Source organism: Pongo pygmaeus, chromosome 7 (assembly GCF_028885625.2).
Source record: "Pongo pygmaeus isolate AG05252 chromosome 7, NHGRI_mPonPyg2-v2.0_pri, whole genome shotgun sequence".
In the NCBI taxonomy this organism is placed as follows: domain Eukaryota; kingdom Metazoa; phylum Chordata; class Mammalia; order Primates; family Hominidae; genus Pongo; species Pongo pygmaeus.
Window position 1 is genome coordinate 21825443 of NC_072380.2, and position 25307 is coordinate 21850749.

General features: G+C 49.7%; 1 protein-coding gene across 3 annotated transcripts in view; it reads right to left on the bottom strand.

Moving 5' to 3' along the window:
- Positions 1-25307, bottom strand: part of GFRA2 (GDNF family receptor alpha 2) — a 100552-nt gene that overhangs the window by 49881 nt on the left and 25364 nt on the right. For 2 of the 3 annotated variants that reach the window (XM_054499193.2, XM_054499196.2), the window contains one exon: positions 10279-10633. In XM_054499193.2, the coding sequence (XP_054355168.1) occupies positions 10279-10633 (355 nt within the window). Of the gene's footprint in view, positions 1-10278; positions 10634-24454; positions 24549-25307 lie in introns of those variants that run through there. The other variant, XM_054499195.2, reaches the window with a different exon arrangement.

The following is a 25307-nucleotide window of genomic DNA, read 5'->3' on the forward strand; positions in this document are numbered from 1 at the left end:
CTTTCCACTAACGTCTTTCCCAGGAAGCTCTAACCAACCAACTGGCCAACATTTCTCTAGCCCCGATCAGGTTTCTGTAATCACCAATCCATCAAAACTTCTGTGTAAGAGTCACCAAGGCCCTCCATGTCCCCAAATCCAATGGTGACCCAGGTGTCCTCATCCTTCCAGACCTCTCTACAGCACACGGTACAGCTATCCATTCCCTCTTTTTCAGAACATGTTCTTTTGACTCCTACAACACCATAATAACAGCACCCAGCACTACTGGGCACTGACAGGGTGCCAGGCAGGTTCCCAGTGCCTCCTCTCCACCCAGACTCTCCCTAGGAGAATCCTACCCATTCCTCTAGCTTTAAATGCCATAAATATGCTAATGACCCCCAGAATTTACAACCCCAGTCAAGCGCCAGATATGAATGTCTCAAAGGCATCTCGAAATTAACATGCCCAAATGGAATGCCTGATTTATCTCCCCCTAGGCCTTCGGCATCTCAGAAAGTGGCACCGTGATCACCACCAAGCTGCTCAAGCCAGAAGCCTGTGAGTCATCCTCAAGCTCCTCCAACACCCTCAGGCCACAGACCAGGTATATCATTCCTACCTGCGAAATATCTCCAATTTATCCACTTATCTCTCTCCACCTGGCCACCACCCTGGGCCGAGTGGCCATCATCTCTGATCCACTGATTCTAAAATAACCTCCTCCCTGGCCTCTCTGCAATTGTTCTCACCTCCTCCCTTAATTCTCCACACAGCAGCCAGAGTAAACTTTCTTATCACAATTTTTCACAATGCACTGCTTGGCTTCAGAAGCTCCTTTCCAACTGTACTCAGAAGTCCAAACTCCTTGCTGTGGCCTGCGAGGCCCCGAGTGATCTGGCCCCTGCCTGCCTCCCAACCTCAACCTGTGCCTCTCTCTCCGAGCCCCGCTGCCCCAGCCACACCTTTCCCCTCTTTCCCTCCTGCAAACTTCTGCACATGCTATGCCCTCTGCATGTGACGCTCCTTCTCCCTAGGTCTGACACCAGGCTCCCCATTCCTCAGGTCTCAGTTTAAATGTCATCTTGCAGATAAACGTTTCCTGGCCAAGCAGATTCCCCCTCTCTGCCCCTGTTATTCTCTATTTCCGCATCCTGCTCATTTCAGCAACATTATCTAGATGCTTGTCTGTGGGCTTGCTCACCATCTGCCTCCTCCATCAGACTGTCAGCTCCAAGGGAGCAGAGACCACTGATACTGTGTTCTGCAGGGGGTAGCCAGTGTCTAGCATGGTGCCTGGCACAGAATGGGCACACAACAAATAGCTGTTAAAGAAATAAGCTGGCCAAGCCCAATGGCTCACACCTGTAATCCCAGCACTCTGGGAGGCTGAGGCGGGCAGATCACAAGGTCAGGAGTTTGAGACCAGCATGGCCAACATGGTGAAAGCCCATCTCTCCTAAAAATATAAAAATTAGCCAGGTGTGGTGGTGCGTACCTGTAGTCCCAGCTACTCAGGAGGCTGAGGCAGGAGAATCGCTTGAACCCGGGAGGTGGAAGTTACAGTGAGCCAAGATCATGCCACTGCACTCCAGCCTGGGTGACAGAGCAAGACTCTATCTCAAAAACAAACAAACAAAAAAAGAAAGACGCCAATGAGGTAGTAATATAAAATTAGAATATTAAAAAACAGAGGCCTGATTGGGAAGAAAAATATTAAAGAAAAGCCACGTGATGTCACAGGAAGGATACAGACAAGTTCTAGAGAATGTCTGGAAAAGCAGGGGCCAGGGGAAAATATAGGATGGGAGCCAACCAGGCTTGATGGAGGGGAAGTCTAGATGTTATAAATGTAGTGTTTGTGTCTCCCCAAAATTCATATGTTAAACCCCTAATCTCCAGCATGATGGTATTTGGAGATGGGGCCTTTGGGAGGTGATTAGGGTTAGATGAGGTCATGGGGGTGGGGCCCTCATGATGGGATTAGTGGCCTTATAAGAAGAGGAACAGACAACAGATTGATCTCTCTCTTTCTCTCCTCTGCCTCTGCATGCACACATCAACAAAGACCATACGAGGACACAACCAGGAAAAAGGCCCTCACCACGGGGCCTTTATAGATCAAGGTGCCATCAAGAACCCAGCCAGGATCTCAGATCTCCAGCCTCTGGAACTATGAGAAGTAAATGTTTGCTGTTGAAGCAACCCAATCTATGATATTCCGTTACAGCAGCCTGTACTGACTAAGATACTAGGCAAGGAGATAGTCCATGCCAGTGAGTGAAAGCAGAAACACTCAAGGAGCCAGTGTGAACAATACAAGACCAGGGTGGCTGAAAGTATGTCTGCCCCTGTGTGAACAAACACACGCCCAATTGTAGGTGAGGCCTCTGGTATGAACAAACTATGCTGGCTTGCATTCGGATTCTCCCTGCGTAAGTGACCTGTCACGAATGGGTCACTCCTCCCCAACCACTCAGAGATGCCTAGGTCCTCAAGCACAACTCCACAAGTGGGAGCCTTAGCCAAACAGGATCCGCATCTCATCCACCTGGGGTGTGAGCCTCTGGAGCCCAAATGCCTTGAGAGAAGCCTGTAAAGGTAAGGTCAAGGCTCTGTGCAGCGCTGCCAAGCAGTAGCAGCCACAGCAGGGCGAAGCATGAATCCTATCTTGTAAACTAGAGCTCTGGTTTGGAGCTTCTCTCTGTGTTTATTTCCCCAGAGCCTTTAGCAAAGTAATATCCAGCATTCCAGCCTTGTCTCAACATGTCGCAGGAAATTCCAGGAAGGGTCACTCGGGGACCCTTGGCCCAGAGTTAAAGAGTGAGCAGAGCCCCTACTGAGACCAGCAACAGCAGCCACATGGGATCCCCAAGGGGAAGCTAGATCTTAGAGTCTCGGCTCCTTGCAGTTAGGTTCTTCAGGAAGTGGGTGGCCTTTTCCCCCCCACACTCCTCTGCACAGCTTTGCTCTGGGGCTGGATGTGGCTGTTGGACTCTGGGCACTGCTCAAGGCCTGGTGGGCCCCTGGGCAAGATTTTACTTTTCTATGACTCATCTCCCCTAAGTAAGGGCTGCTCTGCAATGCCAGCAGGGTTACCCAGGGAAGACCTAGTAGAATTGGGATTTCAAGAGAACCTGAGTGAAAAGCTATCATCTACACAATTGTAGCTACAATGGTAGTGGGGCTCCTCTCCCACCACAGACACGATTGACACAGAGCCCCCTCCTTAGGCTCTAAGTACCACAAGGACAAGGAGCTCTACCTACTTCATTAACTCTCCCAATCGAACACAATGCCTAGCCCAAAGTGGATGACCAATAAAGAGTAATGAAATTAATAAAGAAATAGTCGCAGGACCCCCACTCCTCCTGCTATAGGTAATCTGCTGGCCCCAGGGAGGACTGGCTGGGTTCCGTGGAACATCCATGCTGCCCCTCCTATGCCTGTTGCAGGCATCACTAATCAATCACAGCCCTCTTTGCTACTGAGCCAGGAGCCAGACTCAAAATCCTTCTCTAGGGAGCCAATCCAAGTTGGTCATCTAGAGAAGGAAGAGGTTCTTATGCTTTGGGAGATCAAGGAACCCTTAGAGAATCTAATGAATGCAACAAATTTCTTTCTAGAAAATACACACAAAACTTTCTGTATAATTTCAAGATATTCAAGGACCTCTACTTTAAAGGGAATGAAGGCTTGGAAGCACCACAGCCCACCTACCCCGTGCAAGTAATCATTTGCTGCCATTTAGACATGGTCTGCTAAAAACATCAGCCAACAGATCCTATGGAAAGCCATTAAGCTGAGGGACAGTCCCAAGGAGCCAAGAATCAAACCCAAACCTGTCCATCCACACTGCCTGAAGATACTGAACACCCCCCATGCTGGGCAAGAAGGAGAGTGTGTGGAAGAGACTCCTTCCCAACCCCTGAGGACAGCCTTGAGGGAGGTGAGCCCAGCTTCCTCTGCTTCCCAACAAGCCTCTCTGATGAGGGCAGTGTCCACTGCAGGAAAGGGCCCAGGTTGCCAGGGTAGCTCCAGGCTGGAAACTATTTATACACATCCTCAGCACCCAGAGGTTAAATTACAGCCCAGGAGATGGCACGGAGCCAGCAAGGAGTTATTTATGTTCTCTTGGCAGACTAAGAGGAACAGGGCATTTCAGAGGACCGCTTCCAAATGAGGCCTGGTAGGGACACAGTTTAGAGAACAACAGAATCATCCTCCCACGACACCCCAACCACACACACACACACACACACACACACACACACACACACACACACACACACACACACACACACACACACACACACACACACACACACACACACACACACACACACACACTCTGAGACCATCTTTGCAATGGCTGTAAGCTGAGAGGGTAAAAACTGAAAGACTGTGTTTTTAAAATGTAGATCTTGGCCCACTGTGGGGGTTGGAGTGAATCCAGCCAAATGCCATGGATGCATTCCAAGAAGTTCTCCAGGCTTTCCAGGCTCCTTATCAGAAGTATTTTAAAGGAAACGTCTCTCCTGATCTATCCCTAGATGCTCACTTAGCTTAAGTCCACAGCCCTAAGGCTCGTGGGATATGAACCAAAGGCCAAAGACATGAGCCAAGGTTCCTGAGATGCAACTTCAAAGCCAGGTGGAACTGTCGGTAGAGCCCAAAGCTTCCACTCCCAGAGGCTCCATCCTCAGCCACTGACCCCAAACTGCTCTGAGTTCAAAGGATGATGGGAGGATTCCGAAGTGCTTCCCAAAACCCCGAGGCCCAGCAAGCAGATATCCTTGTTTAACCAAGGCATCTTTAAACCCTAGATCAAAGGAAACCTCTAACACTTTATCGTTGGTGACATTTAATAAGACAGCATGCAGAGCCTGCTAAATCTCACACGGGTGATGGACGAGGCCTGCCACGCAGTGTGCCGCACGGCGAATCGATGCGCTTACTTTCATGTAGTGCCAGGTGAGGTCGGCCCTGGAAGAGCTTCCCCCAAGAATCCTCCACCAAGATTCCCCCCGCAGGAGGCCTGGGCATCTCTAGGCCAACTCCCTCAGCAGGAGGAGGGACCACAGGGGCCAAGCAGGCCTGGCTGCATCAGGGCTGGGTGCCATAGCACTGCAGCATGGGCATGTTCCTAGGAGATGCCAAGGGCTGGAGCCTTACTTCCAGAGTCGCAAGCCCAGAGAGGCTTTCCCAGGACACCCATCAAGGCCAGCTTCATTCATTAAAGTACCAACAAAGGCAGGTTGGGGGTTCTGCAGTTCCTGCTGCAAACACCCTGGCATTGGGCTCTCCCATTTTCAGAATGAAGATTTCCACCTGCGGTCAGAAACCTGGAGGAAGTCAAACCAGGGAAAGGAAGAAGTGCACCCCTTCCCAGGCACAGTTGAGAGCCATGACCTGGCTTCCTGCTCTCCAGGTGCCCCTCTTGAGCCACCTGTCACCTCTGATGCTAACAACGGGCATCATAGGACAACTGAGCACTTTTATGGATTCTGGGGACAGCGACACTTGGGTCAGCAAGTCAGGCCTGCAAGAGTGTAGAAAGAAGCCACTCCTCTCCTTCCAGGCCCAGCCCAGGGAAGAGCCTGGTGAGAAGGGCCCTTCAAATACCTGCTCCCACACCATCTACCCTGATGAGGCTGGCTGAGTCATTTCCCCTTATACCAAGAGCTCATCTCTCCAGTAAAATAACCTCCAGTGGAGAGGGCAGGAGCAGAGGGAGAAGGCAGACAGGAAAACTGCTTCAATAGAATCAGAACCATAGACTTGTAAGACCTCAGGGTCCCTACAGATGACTTGGTTCAGCACCCTCATTTGATAGATGAAGACCCTCCCCAGGGCATGAGGAGTAAAACAGCCCACCGAGGACCATGCAGGAGGCCCCAGGCAGGTGAAGAGTAAAGGTAGGTCCCCTGACTCTGGGGCACCACCACAGCAACCTCCATCCACCACCTGCAGTGTCTGTGTGTCTCAGTTTGTTGCTCCGGTTGCATGTCTCAATGCACCCCACCCCAAACCTCAACTCTCCATCATGCGCAAGGTTCCCTAAAGGACACTTCTCCATGCTCCTGCCAGACTCTTCCTAATGCAGGTTCCGCCCTCATTCCTTCCCTGCCTCTTCGGGACCACATTGAAATTTGCATGCAGATGGGTGTGTTGGTGGGAGATACGGAAAGACGGACTGGAAGAACGCCCTGCTTCAAGATCAGGAGCTCACCCAGCCACATCCTGGAGCAATCAGAATTTCCTACTCAGGATCCCAGGCCTCCTAAAGTGAGCTGTGTACCTAATTCAATAATCCAGCATAGCACTGTCTGTGGGCCCTGGAGTCGCCATTGTTTAAATTTATTTCCCAGTGCAAGAAGCTCATCTGCTTGGCTCAGCACACCTCAGAAACTGTCAGCCCTCAGCTCCCGGGATTCCTCAGTCCTGACCCTCCCAATACTTAGCCCTGTTTAAACGCCCTTTCTCGTTCCACTGTGTGAAGTGTATCACTTGATTCTCCTGTTTCCTAGCTTCCCCCACCTCCAGAAAAGCAAAAAAAAGAAAAGAAAAAATGCTTCTAGTTCTTTAAACTGACACAGACATTCTCCAAGCCACAAGTTACCCTGCTCCAAATTCCCCCATCTCAGGGCTGCAGACCTGGTAGGAGCTGTCGAATTATCCATCCTTCCTTAAAGCAATACTAATAAAATGGGTGCAGTGTCCCAGCCACTCCTCTGCCTGAGATGCCTAGTTCAGACACCTGAGCGGCTTGATTCCAGGCCCCATTGCCAGGCCCCCTGCAGTCCTCCAGCTTTTGAGTACACCTGGCCCACTCCTATGCTTGGGTCCTGGGCTTGGATTCATGCTGGTCTTTTCCAGTTCCTTCAAGGCCCAGTTCCCGTCTGCTCCATCATTCCACGCAGCTGTGTAGGATGCAGCCCCCAAGGTCATTTTAGCATTCAGAAGAAGAAGCAAATGTGTCTCAAATCACACTCCCATCTATCCTGTTTGGGGGGTTATGTGGCCCATCAAGCCTCCCCTTTATCCCAGCAACCAGGAAGCTCAGAGCTCAAGTTCAGTCACTATGGCAAATGGCAGCGTGGCCATATCTGCTTCCTCCTCCTCTCTAAGGCTGGCCCTCCTCATTGTGGTATGCATAGTTTCATCTTCTATCGCCTCAATCGGTTTGCGTAGGCAATAAGATATATTTTTTTAAGTAAGCAAAAGAGAAAAACCCACCTTCTTCACAGAGCTTTCCCTAAGCCCTGCAGCTAGCTTTGGGATCTGGCCTCTCTCCGAACCCCAGGAGAGCTTGTTCTGCAAACCAAACAAAGTAGCGCTTCCCCTTCAGTGTGCACAGGGCCCCAGCTCTCCCTCCCCATCTCCCATCTCTCTGCGGTCCCTGGCCCTGGCCCTGGTTCCTTCTGAAGAAGGTGGTTTGTGCCCACTGCCTCTACTTCTGCCTCCCTGCCAGGCCGGGCCCACTGCGGTCCATCTTCCACCACACACACACACACACACACACACACACACACACACATGCATGCACACAAACATGCACATGCACACAGGCATACATACACATGCACACATGCACACACACGTATACACACTCTGTGAGACACCACAGCTCAGTCACCTCCTCCCTCTGAAACCCCCTTCCCTTCCAGTCTCACATCCTACTTCCTTTGCCCCTCCCTTAAGCACTGGTGTTTCCAGTAGATTTCTGCCTCCACCATTCGCTCCAAGCCTTATCACTTAAACACTGAGGATGCCTAAATCTTCGGGCATCTCCAGCCCAGACTCCCTCCTGAGCTCTAGCAACCCCTCCTAGGCCATCTCATTTACTGCTGTGGCTTTAATCACCAGCAAAGTACTCAATAACTTCCAAACCCATCTCTTCTTTCCAGCCTCATTACTGAGGTCGAGACCCACAAGTCCAAGTGCCCCCTACGTGTTGCCATGAAGGTGGCAATCGTCCCCCAGGCCCCTCAAATGCTGCATGTCCAATACCTCCCCCACTGAATGGCTCCATCTCCCCAGAATTACTCAACTAGGAAACATGGCAAACATCATTCATTTATCCATTCAAGTAACCTTATGGAATGCTCATCATGTTCCAGGCTCTACATGCAGGACAGGGTGTGGAGTAAACAAAACAGAAATAGTTCTTGCCACCAGGGTTCTATCTCCAGGTGTCTTTCAGCCAGTCACCTGGTCCCATCAAGGCCACTTCCCAATCTCCTCTGAAATAATCCAGTTTTCTCCATACCCACACTCACTATCTTAGTCTGGAGCACTCAATAACACTGGAAAGAAGCAGTTTAGCTGGAATCCGACTCTGAAATGTATGGTTGTGTGACCTTCAGCAAGTTACTTCCTCTGTAACTTGCCAGATGTTTCCTCATTGACAGGTAAAGATAATAGCACCTACCTCAGTTTTGTTGCAAGGATTAAATGAGACAGAAAGCCTCTAGAACAGTGTCCAGAACACAACAGGCAATCTATAAACACCTGCACCCATTACAATCCCCATTTCTCAAGCAGCCTCCCATCATGGCCCACTCTACATGTGCCCAACACCTGCAGCTCCCCAGAACCCAGGCCCTCTCCCACTTCCAGCCTGTGCCATGCTTTTCCAACAGGCTTCTTCCCTGGCTTTCTCCTCCTGGTTTCCCAAGGCTCAGCTCAAGGCTTCCTCCTCCCCTGGACACGCAGGATGTGGCAGATGCCCCTCTCCTGTGCTCTCTCCTCTGGGAGCCCACAGCCTCATCCCACTGAATTGGGATCACCACTCCCTTTGTCTGTTTCCCCTGTATCCTCACGCCTTAGGACCAAGAACTGCACACAACAGAGTCTCAATAAATACTTAGCAAACAAAAAGGACAAACATGAGAATTATATAGAGCCAAATTTCAACTTAGTACACATGCACCACCACCAACCCCCCCAAAAAAAACTACCTTCCTAATAATGAGGCTACACTTGTTAAGCACTTACTATGTTCCAGGCTCTGTGCTAAGCTTTGGACATACGTTATGTCATCTAACGCTCACAATAACCCTGTGATGTGGGTATTTTTACTCCTATTTTATAGGTGAAGGGACAGAAGGTCAGGAAAATTTTGTAAACTTGCTCAAGGTTACACAGCTGATGACTGGTAAAGACATGATTCAAAACTACGACTGTCCGACTCTAGTACCCATTCCTCACCCCGACCCATTCCTCACTCATATGATCATTGAGACTGGATCATATCTCAATACAGAGTGAGCTGGCTCTTCGTTTTATGAGAGCACCTTTCCTGATAGCCACGTGACCTACGTTGGGATATTAGGCAGAAACTTTCTTTAGAAGTGGGACTAAATTGTCTAAAGTCCCTTTTATACGTATATAAAGCCAGCTCACTCTGTATTCAGGTCTGATCCAGTCCAGTGTCAGGGTGAGGAATGGGTCCTGGAGTCGGACAGTCCTAGTTTTGCATCCTGACTTTACCACTCATTAGCTATGTAACCTTGAGCAAGTTTACAAAATTTTCCTGACCTGTCCCTTCACCTATAAAATAGGAGTAAAAATACCCATGTCACAGAGTTATTGTGAGCGTTAGATGACATAACGTATGTCCAAAGCTTAGCACAGAGCCTGGAACACAGTAAGTGCTTAACAAGTGTAGCCTCATTATTAGGAAGTTAGTTTTGGGGGAATGCATGGTTATACTGAGCTGAAATTTAGCTCTATATAATATATGTAAGTATATATACGTGTGTATATATGTGTGTGTGTGTCTGTGTATACACACACACAGACACACACACACACACACACATATAGGTAGAGACTGAGTTTTGCTATGTTGCCCAGGATGGTCTCAAACTCCTGGCCTCAAGAGATCTTCCTGCCTCAGCCTCCTGAGTCACTGGGATTACAGGCATGAGCCACTGCACCCAAAGGTCTCTTATTCCAAGACTCAAGGAGGCTATGGTTTTAAATTATAAGTTCCTTGGGTTGTTCATTTTGGTTTCCCCAGCTGAGCACAGAGTAAGCAAAAGATAAACCTGTTCTGAGTGAATGAATGAACAAATGAATGACTAAAGAAGTAGATGGATGAGGAATGGATGAATGAAATGGAAAATTCATTTTGCACATGTCCAAGTCAGTTTTACCCTTTTTGACACCCTTTCTGCTGGACTCAGGGTCATAATTCGATGCACCCCAAGGAATGCAGAGAAAGGAAAACACAGCCTGGTAATGCGAGCACCCTCCTGCCAGCACCCCCAGGGCTGCCGCGGCACTCACCGGCACAGGTGGTCAGTCCGGCACACGCCACGCAGGTCCAGGCAGTTGGGCTTCTCCTTGTCCTCGTAGGAGCAGCTGGGCAGGATGGTTTGCCGGCGGCGTTCGGCGCACGCCTGGTCTTGGCAGGAGCAGAAGAGCATGCGGTAGGTGTACTCGCTGGGCACCCGGTCGAAGAACTGGCGCAGGGCCTTGTGGCACTTGCGGCGGTTGCAGCGCTCGGTGGGCGAGATCTCACGGTTGCAGATGGAGATGTAGGAGGAGCGCAGCTTCTTGCAGTTGTCATTCAGGTTGCAGGCCTTGGCAGCATCCAGGCAATGGTTGCTCTTGGCGCTGACCACCGGGTCTGCCCCTGTCCCTGGAGGAGGAATAAGAGAGCAGGTCAAAGGCCACACAAGCATGAGGAGGACGCAGCTGCCCCCTCGCTGGGAGATGTCTCCCAGTACTCAATATGCCTCCATGTGCCCGCTCTGTGTCTCAGTTTCCCCCTTTATGAAATGGGGATCACTTTACAGGACCTACCTCCTAAAGCTGTGGTGAGGAGTAAAGGAGTTAATATACAGGTTGAGGGAGTGCTTAGGAAGCGCCTGGTGCAGGGTGAGCTGTACCATGGCAATCTAGGACAATAGTGGACTTAAAATTCATCACAAGCCTAAAAGGCAAGCAACTAGGTGTGTATGGCCCTGTTTACAAATATGGGAAATAAAGTGACTGGCTCAGCGTCATACAACGAGGGGGCCCCCATGCACCCACCAGCAGGACACTGGCATTTGGGGTCAGACAACGCTCATGATGGGATTGTCAGCAGCCTGGGTGCAGACAGCACACACATGCCCTCCTGAGGAATTCTGGTGAGAGCCAGATGGGAGATCACCTCACCCAACGTTGTTGTTTTACAGATAAGGAAACTGAAGCACTGTATGGGCAAGGGGCCTGCCCAAGGTTGCCCAGCACAGGAACCCAAGTCACACCCAGTAGTGCAGTTATGCCAGCAAGAACCGTCGGTCTAAGCTCTTCATCCATTCTTCATCCACCCTACAAATGCTTTCCAGTATTTCCTGTGCACCACTATCTCCACACAAGGCCCCGCAAGGTGGTGGGAAGGACTCGGGGTGAGGTAGGCTGAGGCCACACGTCCCTCTCACGTGGGCCAGGTGACTGACTGAGCACTTCCAGCACACAGTTCCTGGTGTTCTAATCACTTGCCCATTAAAGATTGATCAGGTCCTACCTCTGCAGAGCCCTCTGCAGGGTGCCGTGTTAGATATAAAAGTGCAAGAGGAGGGCCCACTCTGGAAGAGCTCACAACTCCAGCCAGAAAACCAAGAGGAGAACAGCACAATGGCCAAGGCTGGGCATTCTAGAGCTTAGCCATCGGCGTTCAACTCCTGGCCCTGATACTTACTGGCTCTGCAACCTGGGACAAATGGCTGAACCTTTGCCTCAGTTTCCTTGTCTGCAAATTGGTATCTACCACATAGGGCCTTTGTAAGCATGAATGAGACAGCTCATTTTTTTCTCTCTCCCCTACACCATGATTTTGCTGTCTTCTAGACCATTCCCATCAGCTATTACATCACCCATCTTCAATTAAAAAAAGACCTCCTCGTGACCACACACCCCTCTTAAGCTACCACTCCATTTTTCTGCTCCCCTTGAAAGCAAAATCCCTCAATCGAGTTGTCTACACCAGCTGTCCCTTGCTCTCCTCCCATTCTCTCTTGGACCTGCTTCAGCCTGGTGTTTGGCCCCACCTGTCTGATGGATGCTCAGGAATCCACAGGCCTCATCTCCCTCAGCCCATCAGCAGCACTGGACACAGCCAATTCCTCCCTTCTGCCTCCTTCCACTCTCTGCCGGGCTCCCTGCCACCTCCCCACAGTCTCCTGCTCAGCCTGCTTTGTTGGTCCCATCTTCCACACCCAGGGCTCAGCCTCCTCTTCTCTACATGCACCTGCTCCCTGGGACTCATCTCATGGCCTGAAACACCATCACTGTGCTTCCAACCCCCAGATTTATACCCCCGGACGAGACCTCTGCCCTGAGCCCCAGACGTATCTGTCTACCTGCCAACTCAGCACCTCTAGCTGCAAGCCTAATACCCAAATCTCACACTTAAACACATCCAAACCCAACCCCGTATTTCCCCCCAAAACCTGGGGCTTCCCTCCACCTCTGACAGTCTTCCTCATCCTGCTGGAAACAACTGCATCCTTCCAGTAGCCCATGCCAAAACTCCCGGCGCTTCCTTGACTCTCATTCACACACCGCCAAACCCTGGCAGCTCCACCTTCAAAATACAGCCAGAATCCAGACACTTCTCACCACTGCCACTGCTGCCACCTGGATTTGAGCCACCGACACTGTGCCTGTTAAGAGCCTCCTTCTCCCAGCCTCCTGCTTTGCCCTGTGCCCCCATACCCCACCCCATGACAATCTTCTCTCATCACAGCAGCTGGAAAGAACCTTCTAGAACCTACAGCAGAGCCATCACTCCTAGGCTCCAAAGCCCCCCTTGGATTCCCCAGCTCATTCGGGGACTTCAGCATGGCCTACACACCTCTATATGTGTGCTGTCTGATTTGCTGTGACAGAACAATTTGTGCTTTCTGAAATGCTGTCCGCTCACCACACACAGCTGCTGAACCTGAAATATGGCTAGGGCATTTCACATGTTCACACAAGGCCTTGAAACACACACCAGATTTTGAAAATGTAATAAGAAAAAAATAATGTAGGCTGGGCACGGTGGTTCACGCCTATAATCCCAGCACTTTGGGAGGCCGAGGCAGGCAGATCATCTGAGGTCAGGAGTTCGAGGCCAGCCTGGCCGACATGGCAAAACCCCGTCTCTACTAAAAATACAAAAATTAGCTCGGCGTGGTGACATGTGATGGACTACACCCAGCTACACGGGAGACTAAGGCAGGAGAATCACTTGAATCGCTTGAACCCGGGAGGCAGAGGTTGCAGTAAGCCAAGATCACACCACTACACTCCAGAGTGGGCAACAAAGGGAGACTCTGTCTCAAAAAAAAAGAAAAAAAGAAAGAAAGAAAAGAAAAAAATAATGTAAAGTATCTCATAAATTTTTACTTTGATTACACATCGAAGGGGTATTTTTGATCTATGATGTTAAACAAATGTAGTAATAAAAATAACTTCACCTGTTTCTTTTTTGTGATTACAAGCAAATGTAGAATTATATATGTGATGCATATTATATTTCCATCAGCCAGCAAGGCTGTATATGGCCTCACCTCCTATTCCTTTCTCCAGGCTCATTTCACTCCATTCCAGCCACCCCAGCCTCCTGGATCTTCCTGGAACACACCCATCATGGCGTGGCCACAGGGCCTTTGCATTTACTGTCCCCTCGGCCTAGAAGTCTCTCCCTCCCCACCACAGCCATACAACCACTCTCCTCATCTACTTCAAGACTCTGTTCAAATGTTACCTAATATGTGAGTCCTTCCTGACCACCCCACAGATAGTAACAACACCCCATGCACATTCCATGTACCCCCTACTCCGACCTATTTTTCCCACAGCACTCATCACTATCTGTCATGGTATGTACTTACTTACTCATTTGTTTGCCTCAAATACAAGCTCCAGGAAGGCAGGGCTGTGCTCAGTGCTGTGTCCCTAGTACCCTGTGTTTGACAGGCGGGTGCTATGCAATAGGTATTTAAGGGGTGATGGAATAAATGTATTTAGGCCAGTGTCTATTTTACAGTAAGTGCTCAAAAAATGTTGACTAATATTATCAAGCAAGCAAAATGGTATAGAGTAGGCAACAGTGATCAACACAGGACCATGTGGGGCCCAGCCCAGACCTGAAACTTGGGGGATGATCAACGAAGACTAAGCCATTCACCCCAACACTTTGTCTGGCCAACAATGGTCTTTTTTTCTTTTCTTTTCTTTTCTTTTTTTTTGAGTCGGAGTTTTGCTCTTGTCGCCCAGGCTGGAGTGCAATGGCGCGATCACGGCTCACTGCAACCTCTGCCTCCTAGGTTCAAGAGATTCTCCTGCCTCAGCCTCCTGAGTAGCTTGGATTACACGGACCTGCCACTATGCCCGGCTAATTTTTGTATTTTTAGAAAAGACGGGGTTTCACCATGTTGGCCAGGCTGGTCTCAAACTCACGACCTCAGGTGATCCGCCCGCCTCGGCCTCCCAAAGTGCTGGGATTACAGGCATGAGTCACTGTGCCTGGCCAACAATAGCCCTTTAAAGGCAGAAAGAGAAAAGTGCCCTCTCTTCTTGTTATAAAAATAAAAGAGGGGAGGGTACATCCAGACAAAAGAATCTTATTCTGTGATAAAAGGAGATGAGCTATCAAATCATGAAAGGACATGGAAGAAACCTACATGAAAGGAGACATGTATCACACCCTATGATTGTAAAGGTATGACACTCTGAAAAAGGGAAAACAGAGACAGTGAGATCAGTGGCTGCCAGGAGTCAGTGGGGAGTGTGGGAGGAAGAGGCAGAGCATGAAGCATTTTTAGGGCAATGAAACCACTCTGTATGATACTGTAATGGAGGATGCATGCCATTAGACGTTTGTCCAAACCCACATAACGTACAACACCAGGAGTGAACTCTAATGTAAACTCTAGGCTTTGCCTCATAATGATGTGTCAATGTAGGTTCAAGAATTGTAACAAATGCATCCCTCTGTAGAGGGATGCTGATAGTTGAAGAGGCTGTGCCTGGGGAGGAGTATGGGGTAGATGGGAACTCTCTGTTCCTCTCAATTTTGCTATGAACCTAAAACCACTCTTAAAAAAAATAAGGCTTTTACTAAAAAAATGGAGGCTGGGGGAAATTAAGGCAGAAAGAGAATCAAGGTTTGTTTTCCCAATCAATCCATTAATATATCTTTAATGAGGACCTACTACGTGCCAGACACTTCCCCAGAAACTGAGGCTGTAACCCTGCCAGAGACACAGCTAGAGACGGAGGAGCAGCCCATGCCAATGTGAGTTCTGTGTCAGGGAAGTCAGGTGCAGAGAGAAAAGCATCCGTCCAGACCTTGGCAGGCGCTGGGGGAGGGGTCCTGGAAGCAGTGACATCACTGCTGAAACCTACAGGAGAACTCAGAGGAAGTGAAGACAGCAGAAAAAGGATCCCAGGCACAGAGGGGAGCGGGGGCAATCGCTGGGAGGAACTGCAAGCAATTCAATACGACTGAACATGGAAACCAAGGCAAGGACCACCAAGACAAGGGCCTTCAGCCACGCTGGGTCATGTGACCTCTCAGGCAATTCCTTGAGCTGCTACCAAACCATTCTGCCCAGGACAGAAGGACCCCAGGATGCCTGTCGACACAAGGGCTATTATGTTGTACCTCTAAGGGACAGGTTCTCTCCCAGGCCAGTCGTAGGACGCGCCTGTCAGAGGCTGGCTGGCTGCTGGCTGGAGGAGTGGAGCAGCCGGGCGCCAAGGTGAAGCAGAGACAACAGGAGGGACCCCAGAGAGGAGGTTAGCAACTGCAAGCGGAACAGCAGCTAATTTAGGGCTGCGGCTGCCCCCAGGTTCCCCAGGTGCTCCGTTCCCACTCCTCTCAGCAGGTTCCTGAGCTAGTGCTGGTGTAATTATAGCCTCCGTGGCTTCCATTTGGAGCTTGAATAGTGAAAGCTTTTGCTAGGGGGCAGAACATGTAAACTCCTGGGCCAAAACTTGGTAAATTTCCTAGGAAACAAAAAAAATCAAGAAATGCAGCTCCTACCTGGTTACCAGGAAGATGCCCCGTGATCCTCCCGGCAGGAGCCAGGTTCGAGTGGGCTGGATGATGGGAGAAAGGACCCCAGGAGCGGGCCTGGGCTCTGAGGCTCTGCCAAGCACCTCGCCAAGGAGGCAGCCTGCACTGCGTTTTCATTATGAGGGAGATGGTGGGGTCAGGGCTGGGCACAGGGCCAGCCACTGCCATCTGCAGCAGAAAAACTGGACACACACTCCTTCTGAGACAGCCACTGCCCTGCCATCTACCCTAAGGCTCCTGTCCCTCCTTTCAGGAAGGTGAGTCCCCATTGGGAAGAAGGAGGTGGGGGATTCTAAATACAAACCTCACCTACCAAGACCCCTCACAGTCCTTGCCTGGCACTGGGGCTACAGCCCCTGAGCTAAAATGTACAAAGGGCAGGAAATGGGGATTCACGAAACCCAGCCCCCTCCATCTCCCTGCCCCAATCCCCTGCACTGAGAGCTGAGACCAAACAAGACCTGAGAGAGATTCGGGAGCTAGAAATTGATCCCAGTCCTGGGCTGGCTCTGGAGAGCCTGAACTCAACACGTGCTCCAGCGCCAGCCCTGGTGGGTCTCCCAGGCCGGCTGAGAGCAGCCTTGATGGCCAAGGAGTAAATGGTAAACAGCTGCCCAAGAGAGAGGGAGGCGGGATTTAACACTTGGCCTTCTCCAAAACCTCAGTTAAGTCATCCTCCCACCGCCCAGCTCCTGGCCCTAGGGGACACTCTGGCTTCTTCATCTCCTCCCCTCCTCCTCCCTGGATGAGGGCCAGGCCCGGGGAGTGCAGCCAGCTGCGGAGCACAGCCAGCAGCAGAGGGGCAGGGCAGCTGGGGAATGCACAACCAGAGGCTGCAGCTCAGCCTCCCCAACTGCCCTGCCCCAGCCACACCCAGCCCAACCTCTCCTGTTAATTCCTGGAGTGCTGCCCTGAGCCAAGAGCCCATCTGCACCACTAAGCTATGGTTCCAGACACTGGAAGCCCCCACCCCCAGCAGGCAGGCATATGAGTGCTCTTTAAACTCACATTCTTTAAATATTCATTTGGTTTTTATATTGAGCTGGGTTTACCAAATTTCATTTCCCTATCTCGTTTTGGTCATATTAACAGTACCACCTCTACTAATGTTTAATTGATTTTTTCTTTAAATTCCTTAATGCCTTTTTTTTTTTTAGATGGAGTTTCGCTCTGTCGCACGCTGGAGTGCAGTGGCATGATCTCGGCTCACTGCAGCCTCTGCCTCCCAGGTTCAGGCGATTCTCCTGCCTCAGCCTCCTCAGAGTAGCTGGGATTACAGGCGCCTGCCACCATACCCGGCTAATTATTTTTTGTATTTTTTTTAGTAGAGACGGGGTTTTGCCACGTTGGCCAGATGGTCTCAAACTCCTGGCCTCAGGTGATCCGCCCGCTTTGGCCTCCCAAAGTGCTGGGATTACAGGCATGAGCCACCGCACTGGACCTAAATCTCTTAATTCTTAAATAATGAATCTGTTTAACTCCTTATTGACTCACCTTTTACGTTTTTCAATACCTATCTAGATTTATCCTAAATGATAACACCTATATTGGTTCTGAATTTTTCTAACACATTAGAATGCAATAAAGATAAAAATACGTATTCGTCGGCCCCATCTCCCATTCTAGCAGTGGTATGCAATGCACTCAGAGGGGGAAGTCACTGGTTTAAGGAAAAGGCACTTGACCTCTGGTGCATTTGTGACTCACAGGCCCCACCGAGTCAGGAGCTCTGTGGCTGGCACCCGGGCATCTGGATTTCACAAGCTCCCTGTGATTCTGAGGCCACCTTCCAAAGACTGAGAACCAAAGCTTAGGGGAGGAGCAGGGCTGCCCTTGGCCCACTCCCCAAACACACATACACACACACACACCTCACCCAGCACACAATTTAGCAAGCCCACCCTTCACAGACGGTGGTCTGTGGCCAGCTATTGTCACCTAAGCACGCCCCCCAACTGTTTCATCCCCCTCTGCCACCTCCCAACAGAGAGGATCTTTAAGGTAGACTTTCCAATCGCAAATGTGCCTGTGGGCAGAAAGGAGAGGCTTCCCATCCTGTAAAGCTTCCCAACCAATGGGGACCCAGGCGTTTTAACCACCCTTCCTGCCTCCCAGGAAACTGCCCCTCATCCCATTTGCAGCTGCAGTGTCTGTCCCTGAGCCCACCCTCGGTCCCTGGACCAAGATGTGGAGCTCTACTACTTAAATAGGGGTTAAAGAACATGGGTCCTAATTCTGTCTCTGCTTCTCCAAGCTGAAGAAGACCCCAGGTAAATCTTTGTGCCTTTCTCAGTCTCATTTCTTTGCCTGAATAATGATGGGTTTTGAACTGCCTAATCCCTTACATTTTGTGCCTCTCCCACTTACCCACCCAATGCACCAGTGCAAGACTCTCAGGGATGGAGGGCCAGGGAAAGCCCTGCTGTCTCACCTCATTCCTTTGAGCCAGAGCCACAGGTCCACCGTGGCAGGCTAAAAGGAGCCCAGTCTGGTACTGTGCAAACTCAACAGCATGTGTGCAAACCGAGATGCACACACATACACACACACAAAGACACCCAACCATACCCACCCCTCCAGGAGCAGAACCGGAGTCCCTGCATTAGTAGCCGGTCAACAAATATTTTCATACACCAACTACATGCCAGGCCCTAAAATCCAGCTGTGTGCAGGAAAGAAAGAATCTTCCCTCTCCTGCATCTTTCACTCTAGTAAGAGAAAGACTGATAGTAAACACATAAATACATAAACAAGGTCGGCCGCAGTTTCTCACACCTGTAGCCCCAACGCTTTGGGAGGCTGAGGCAGGCAGATCACTGGAGGCCAGGAGTTACAGCCTGGCCAACATGGCAAAACCCGTCTCTACTAAAAACACAAAAATGAGTTGGGAGTGGTGGTGTGCACCTGTAATCCCAGCTACTAGGGAGGCTGAGGCAGGAGAATGGCTTGAACCCAGGAGGCAGAGGTTGCAGAGAGGCAAGATCGCACCATTGCACTCCAACCTGGGCGACAGAGTGAGGATCTGGCTCAAAAAAGAAAGAAAGAAAGAGAGAGAGGGAGAGAGGAAAAGAGGGAGGGAGAGAGGGAGAGAGGGAAAGAAGGAAAGAAGGAAGGAAGAAAGGAAGGAAAGAAGGAAGGAAGGAAGGAAGGAAATTTAAAGAAAGGAAAATAAGGGAATTTAAAAGAGAATGACCAGCTGGGTGCAGTGCTTCACGCTTGTAACCCCAGTACTTTGGGGGGTCTGAGGTAGGTGGATCAGTGGAGGCCAGGAGTTCAAGACCAGCCTGGCCAACAGAGTGAAACCCCATCTCTACTAAAAACACAAAAATGAGCCAAGTGTGGTGGCATGTGCCTGTAATCCCAGCTACTCAGGAGGCTGAGGCAGGAGAATCGCTTGAAGCTGGGAGGCAGAGGTTGCTGTGAGTCAAGATAGCGCCACTGCACTCCATCCTGGGCAACAGAGCAAGACTGAGTCTCAAAAAAAAAAAAAAGAATGACCAGCAAATAAGGGAGGGCCTTTCCGAGGAGGTGACATCAAGTTGAGGTAGAATGACTAAAATGGGCAGGAATGGACCACACACACAAAAACAAAAACAAGGTAAGAGAATTCCAAGCAAAGGAGGAGCAAGCACAAAGGTCCTGAGACAGCTATGAGCTTGGCACGTTCCTAGTCAAAAGGAAGGGTAAGGCTGCCAGAGCTTCCTGGAGGAGGCAGAAGTTAGAGGAAGTAGAAGTCAGAGGAACAGTTAGGAGAGACCTTGCGGGGCAGGTAAGAACTTCAGATTTTATTCTAAAATGCAAAGCGCTGGAGAGCATTAAGGAGGAAGGCACATGACCTCATTCACTGACACATGGAACTGAGGGTATATCTGAGGGTGGGAAGCAGAAAAGGAGACCAGTCACAGGCTGTTGCAGTAGCAGGAAGCTAGTGGAGGCTGGGGTCGGGTGGTGACTGCAGAGAGGGCAAAATGTGAACCCATTCTGCATACAATTTAGAGATAAAGCCAAGGATTGCTTATATTTTGAGTGGGAGGAGAGAGAGAAATCAAGAAAACCTCTTGGGTTTTTGGCCTGAGCACCAAGTAGATGGAGATATCATTTCACACAAAAGGAAAGACTTGGAAGGAAAGAAGAGAGGCAGAATGAAATGGACTATTCTGTTTTTGACTTAAGTTTGAGATATCTATTACATGTCGAAGCGGGGATGTTGAATAGGCAGACAGGTCCACAAGCCTGGAGTTCAAGAAAGAGGTCTGGGCTAAAGACACAAAACTTGGCATGGTTGACACTGGAGGCCGTGGAAAGCCACATAACTCAGTGAGGCTCCCTAGGTTGGGGATGAAAACAAAGAAGAGGAAATAAGTCAGGCCAGAGCTCTGGGTTGCCTTATGTTCAGTGGAGGCCAGAAAGGAGAGGACCTTGAACTGGTGGAAAAATCAAGAGATGCTGATTTCATGGAAGGCAGGAGTTTCAAAAAGGAGGATGGTCAACTGACACCCCCAAATAATTAGGGGCATAAGGGTGAGCGGAGGAGCAACTCACAATGAGATGTAGAATAAATAAACTCTCAGCGGGGCTGGAAGGAAGACAGGAAGGGCAGGCAGAGAAAGGGAGGGTCCAGGAGCAGAGACTCCAGGGAGTTGCCCCTAATCCCAGCCCTCCCTGTAGGGTTAAAGCCACCACGACCATCACCTCCACACCTCATGCTGGATGACTGTCATCTCCACACCTCATGCTGGATGTGCATCACCTCCACACTTCATGTTGGATCTCCTCATGGGGCATCCAACCCCAGCCTGCCCTCAAGATTCATTTATTTTTTGCAACAAACACTTACTGACAACCCACTGTGTGTAAAGAAAGGCTGGATTGATGAATAAAACCACCAAGTCACCTGCCATCTTGGGGCTCACATTCCAGGTCAGGTGAGAGATCACAAGTAAACAAATAGAAACTTTCCCCTTTGGGTGTGGAGTCCCAGAAAAAGCAAGAGACCCTGGTCCAGCAGTGGCTTGTGGGGAAGATGGAAGACCTGGCTGGGCCACTATCAGAGCAAGTGTGCACAGGTTATGTAACCTCTTTGAGCCTCACTTTCCTCACCTGCAAAACTGGGATAGAACACCTACCTGCCTACACAGAGGACTACACTAAGAGAAAAAGGGACAATGTGGATGAAAATACCCCTTGCAGTTTCCAACCCATAGTGCACAGGCAATAAATGATTGTTTAAAAAGGTGTCACCTGGCTGGGCGCAGTGGCTCACACCTGTAATCCCAGCACTTTGGGAGGCCCAGGTGGGTGGATCGCTTGAGGCCAGGAGTTCGAGACCAGCCTGGCCAACATGGTGAAACCCCGTCTCTACTAAAGATATGGAAATTAGCTGGGCGTGATGGTGTGCACCTGTAATCCCAGCTACTCAGGAGGCTGAGGCACGAGAACTGCTTGAACCAGGGAGGTGGAAGTTGCAGTGAGCTGAGAGCTCTTACCACGGTACTCCAGCCTGTGTGACAGAGCGAGACTCTGTCTAAAAAAATAAAAAAAAGTGTCTCCTGGCTGGAAAGGTCCTCCCTCCCATCTCACCTCTCTGGCTACCTTCACATTACACTGCCCTGCTAGGAAAAGAAGCCAGTCCCTTGTGCTCCAGCCTCTATATACTATGCAGCAAAAGATAAAACGGTCCCCAGTCTTCCCTTCTATAAGCAAAAGATCTTCAAGACTTCCTCTGCTCCATCCCAAGCAAGATCTCGGGGCATCTTCCTCCCTTCTGGGCCCCCTCACCACCAGGAGTGGGGCCCAGGAGCACCGTACCATCTAGCTGGAAGCAATACATCAGTGTCCCCATCCCCAGGAGCTGGCAAGACCAATCCAAGAGTCTTGCCTCCCAGTCCTCTCAGTTGTCAATCAAAGCCCAAGGATCCAATGGGACCTGAACCCTTGTTCCCTACTGCTCTGTAGGTCAGGGTGCTCACCCTCCTCAAATCAGTCCTGGAAGTCTTAGTCCAAGCTTCTTTATAATCTCAACTTTCTTTCTGAATTTTCCCCTCATTCCCAGCCCTACCATGACACCGGGAACACCCAGCACTCTCCAGGTGAAGCTGCATTTTTAGAAGCAGGCTAACCCGCCAAAAATCAATTTGACGAATGGCAAATACACTGAACATCAATTTGAAATAAAATCAATTTGGAACCTTTCAAATTGTATTTTATATTTTGTCAAATTTTAACCACACTTAAAATTCTTTCTCCAAGTCCTCAAATTTCAGGTTAGTCTTAATTTTGTGGTTCTGACAATTAAAAATTTAAGTTCTATTCTTTCACATTCAAAGGAATTTTTTTCAACTGCCTTTGAGTGACCTATTTCGTTTAAATATAGTTTTGGTATTTGGGGTTTTTTTAAATATCTGGGGTTTTTACCATTCTCATACCAATTCCCACAATGATGAGTTGGGTTTAATTTTGTATTTGTAACCATTAAAAACCAAATTTGAGGCATTTCATATTGATGTGATTAACCTAAATCTTTCCTCAGCATTTTTTATTTGATGGTGTAGAGAATGGATATAGGATTTGAAGCACCCATCATAAGCTAAACTTTTGTTTACTGATTGTGACATATACTTTTCCCACCATAAGAAGTCCACATCAACTCATGACCCTTAGCTTCCCAAAAACTGAATGTATCTTAAAATACAGCTATGAAGACCATTTGCAGAAATCTTCAAATCCATGAAAACAATTAAATGTGAATTTCTAAAACCATGAAAAATAATTCAAAGACTTAGTTTGGGTAAATCAATGCATTTTGTAAAATCAGTGACTTTGTTATTTCGCATCCTAATTTTGAAAGAAGTGGCCATTGGGTAGCTCATGGATGGCTGGGGGCCTCCTTTCTCCTCCTCATCATTTCTGCCCCATCTGTCCTCCTGGGAAGTTCATGTCATCAGCTGCCCCTACTCCTCTGGAGGCTGTCACTCACCAACCCTGCCATTCCTCTCTCTCAGGAATGACCTCACACCTGGCTCACCATCTCCGGTTCACCCCTTCCCGGGCACCATTCCTAGAGGCTTCCACTCAACAGGGACAGTCTGTCTGCACAACACTCTATCTGCCTCCAGTGATCTCCTCCTACCCTTAGCTCCCCATTGCCACAGTCATATCCTTGACCTTAACCTTCATCAACATCCAAATCCCTGCTGAAAGGCAGACATCACACATCCCAACCTCAGGCCACCCTCTCCTCACCTTCCAGCTCCCTCTCTGGAATTCCCACTGCAGCAAACACTCAACCTCTCCCAGACCCTGACCCACTGACTGGCCCACTTGCTCTCCCTCATCCATCCCCTACCCTGTCCTCAGTTCCTCCTTACCCAGCCTACACTTCCCAGCCTGCATGCAACACCCTGAGCTCCTCAGCCCCTCTCCTCCTCTCTTCCTCCATCATAGTCACAAACCAATAACCCCAGTGAAACCCAACCACCCCCACTCCATGCTGGCTCCTGAGCAGCCAAAGGTCACTAGGTAACACGCACACACACACACACACACACACACACACACACACAGGCTGACTGGTCTCACTTTGAAGTCCCAATCTCAAGCTCCAAATGCCTTAAAGCAGCCATTTCTCACCTTCCCCTGCTTAAGCTGATTACCTTGTGTCTTGGTCTGTTCGGGCTGCTATAACAAATACCATAGACTGAGTGGCTTATAAATAAATCACAGAAATTTATTTCTCATGGTTCTCAAGGCTGAAAAGTCCAAGATCGAGGGAGGTGCTGGTGGATTTGGTGTCTGGTGAGGATTCACTTGCTTGTTCACAGACAGCCATCTTCTGGCTGTGTCCTCACTTGTCAGAAGGGGCAAGTGAGGCTTAGGATTTCAACCTATAAATTCGTTGGGCAGCAGGACCAAATATTGAGACCATAGCACCTTAACTTATTATTTGATAAGAAAATAGATTTGGACAGAAATGCCCTCGCCTTGTCACCCACCAGTGACCAATCTGTCTCACCTGGACACCCAGCTCTGCTTTCTCTCTGTTAGAAGGACCCAGCTCCAGCCTCGCCAAAGGCTGCCCTGCCATGCGTGCTGGTGCACGCCACACGGACCCCATCCCTCCTCACTTATTGAAGACATCACTCCTGAAATCGCCCCTTCCTGCTTACATCCTTCAATTCCACCCTCTCTCGGGATCTTTCCCAACAGGTACAAATGTGCCACCATCACTGCCTTTCTCAAGACAGAACAAAACCAAAAGCAAAGCCTTCCTTTGACCACCACCCAGCCCCCTATTTCACTCCTCCCCTTCCTAGCAAAGCTTGAAAGAGTAGATTTCTGGTTGCTGATTTTACCTTCTCCCTTCGCATTTTCTCCTCCATCCTCCCCACATCAACATTCCCGCCTCACCCTCCAAGAAGGATATTCTGGCAAGATCATGGGTGACCTCCATGTCACTGAATCAGAAAGTCACTTCTCTAAACTTCACTGGCTTGACTTCTGGGCTGCATCTGACCAGGCTAACCACTTCCTCTTTCTTTCTTTTTCTTTCTTTTTATTTTTTTTTTTGAGACATAGTCTTACTCTGTCACCCACACTGGAGTGCAGTGGCATGATCACAGCTCACTGCCACCTTGACCTCACGGGCTCAAGCAATCCTCCCACCTCAGCCTCCCGGGTAGCCAGGACCACCCGCATGTGCCACCATGCCTGCCAGTTTTTGTGTATTTTGTAGAGGTGGGGTTTTGCTATGTTGCTCAGGCTAGTCTCGAACTCCTGGACTCAAGAGATCCACCTGCCTCAGCCTTCCAAAGTGCTGGGATGATAGGTGTGAGCCACTACACCTGGCCCACTTCCCCTTTCTTGACACTTCTACTTGTCTTGGCTTCCCTGACACAGCTGACTGATTTCTCCCTCCCTCTCTGGCCCTAGCTCAGCTGCCTTTGCTAGCTCTTCCTACTCGGTAAGACCCAGCCTCGCTCTCTCCTGACTATACACCCTCCCTCCATGACCTCATGGTTCCGTGGCTTTAAACACTATCTATATGCTAATCACTCTCAATCCACGTATCAACCCTGACCTCTCCCCAGAACTCCAGGCCTACATCTAACTGCGTCCTTGGCACTTCCAGGGGGAGATCTAATCGGCATCTCCACCCTAAAATGGCCAATACAGAACTCTCAATTTCTGCCCACTGAACTTCCCAATCTGTTCCTCCTCTCATCTTCTCCATCCTAGTAAATGGCACAAGCAGCTTCACTGT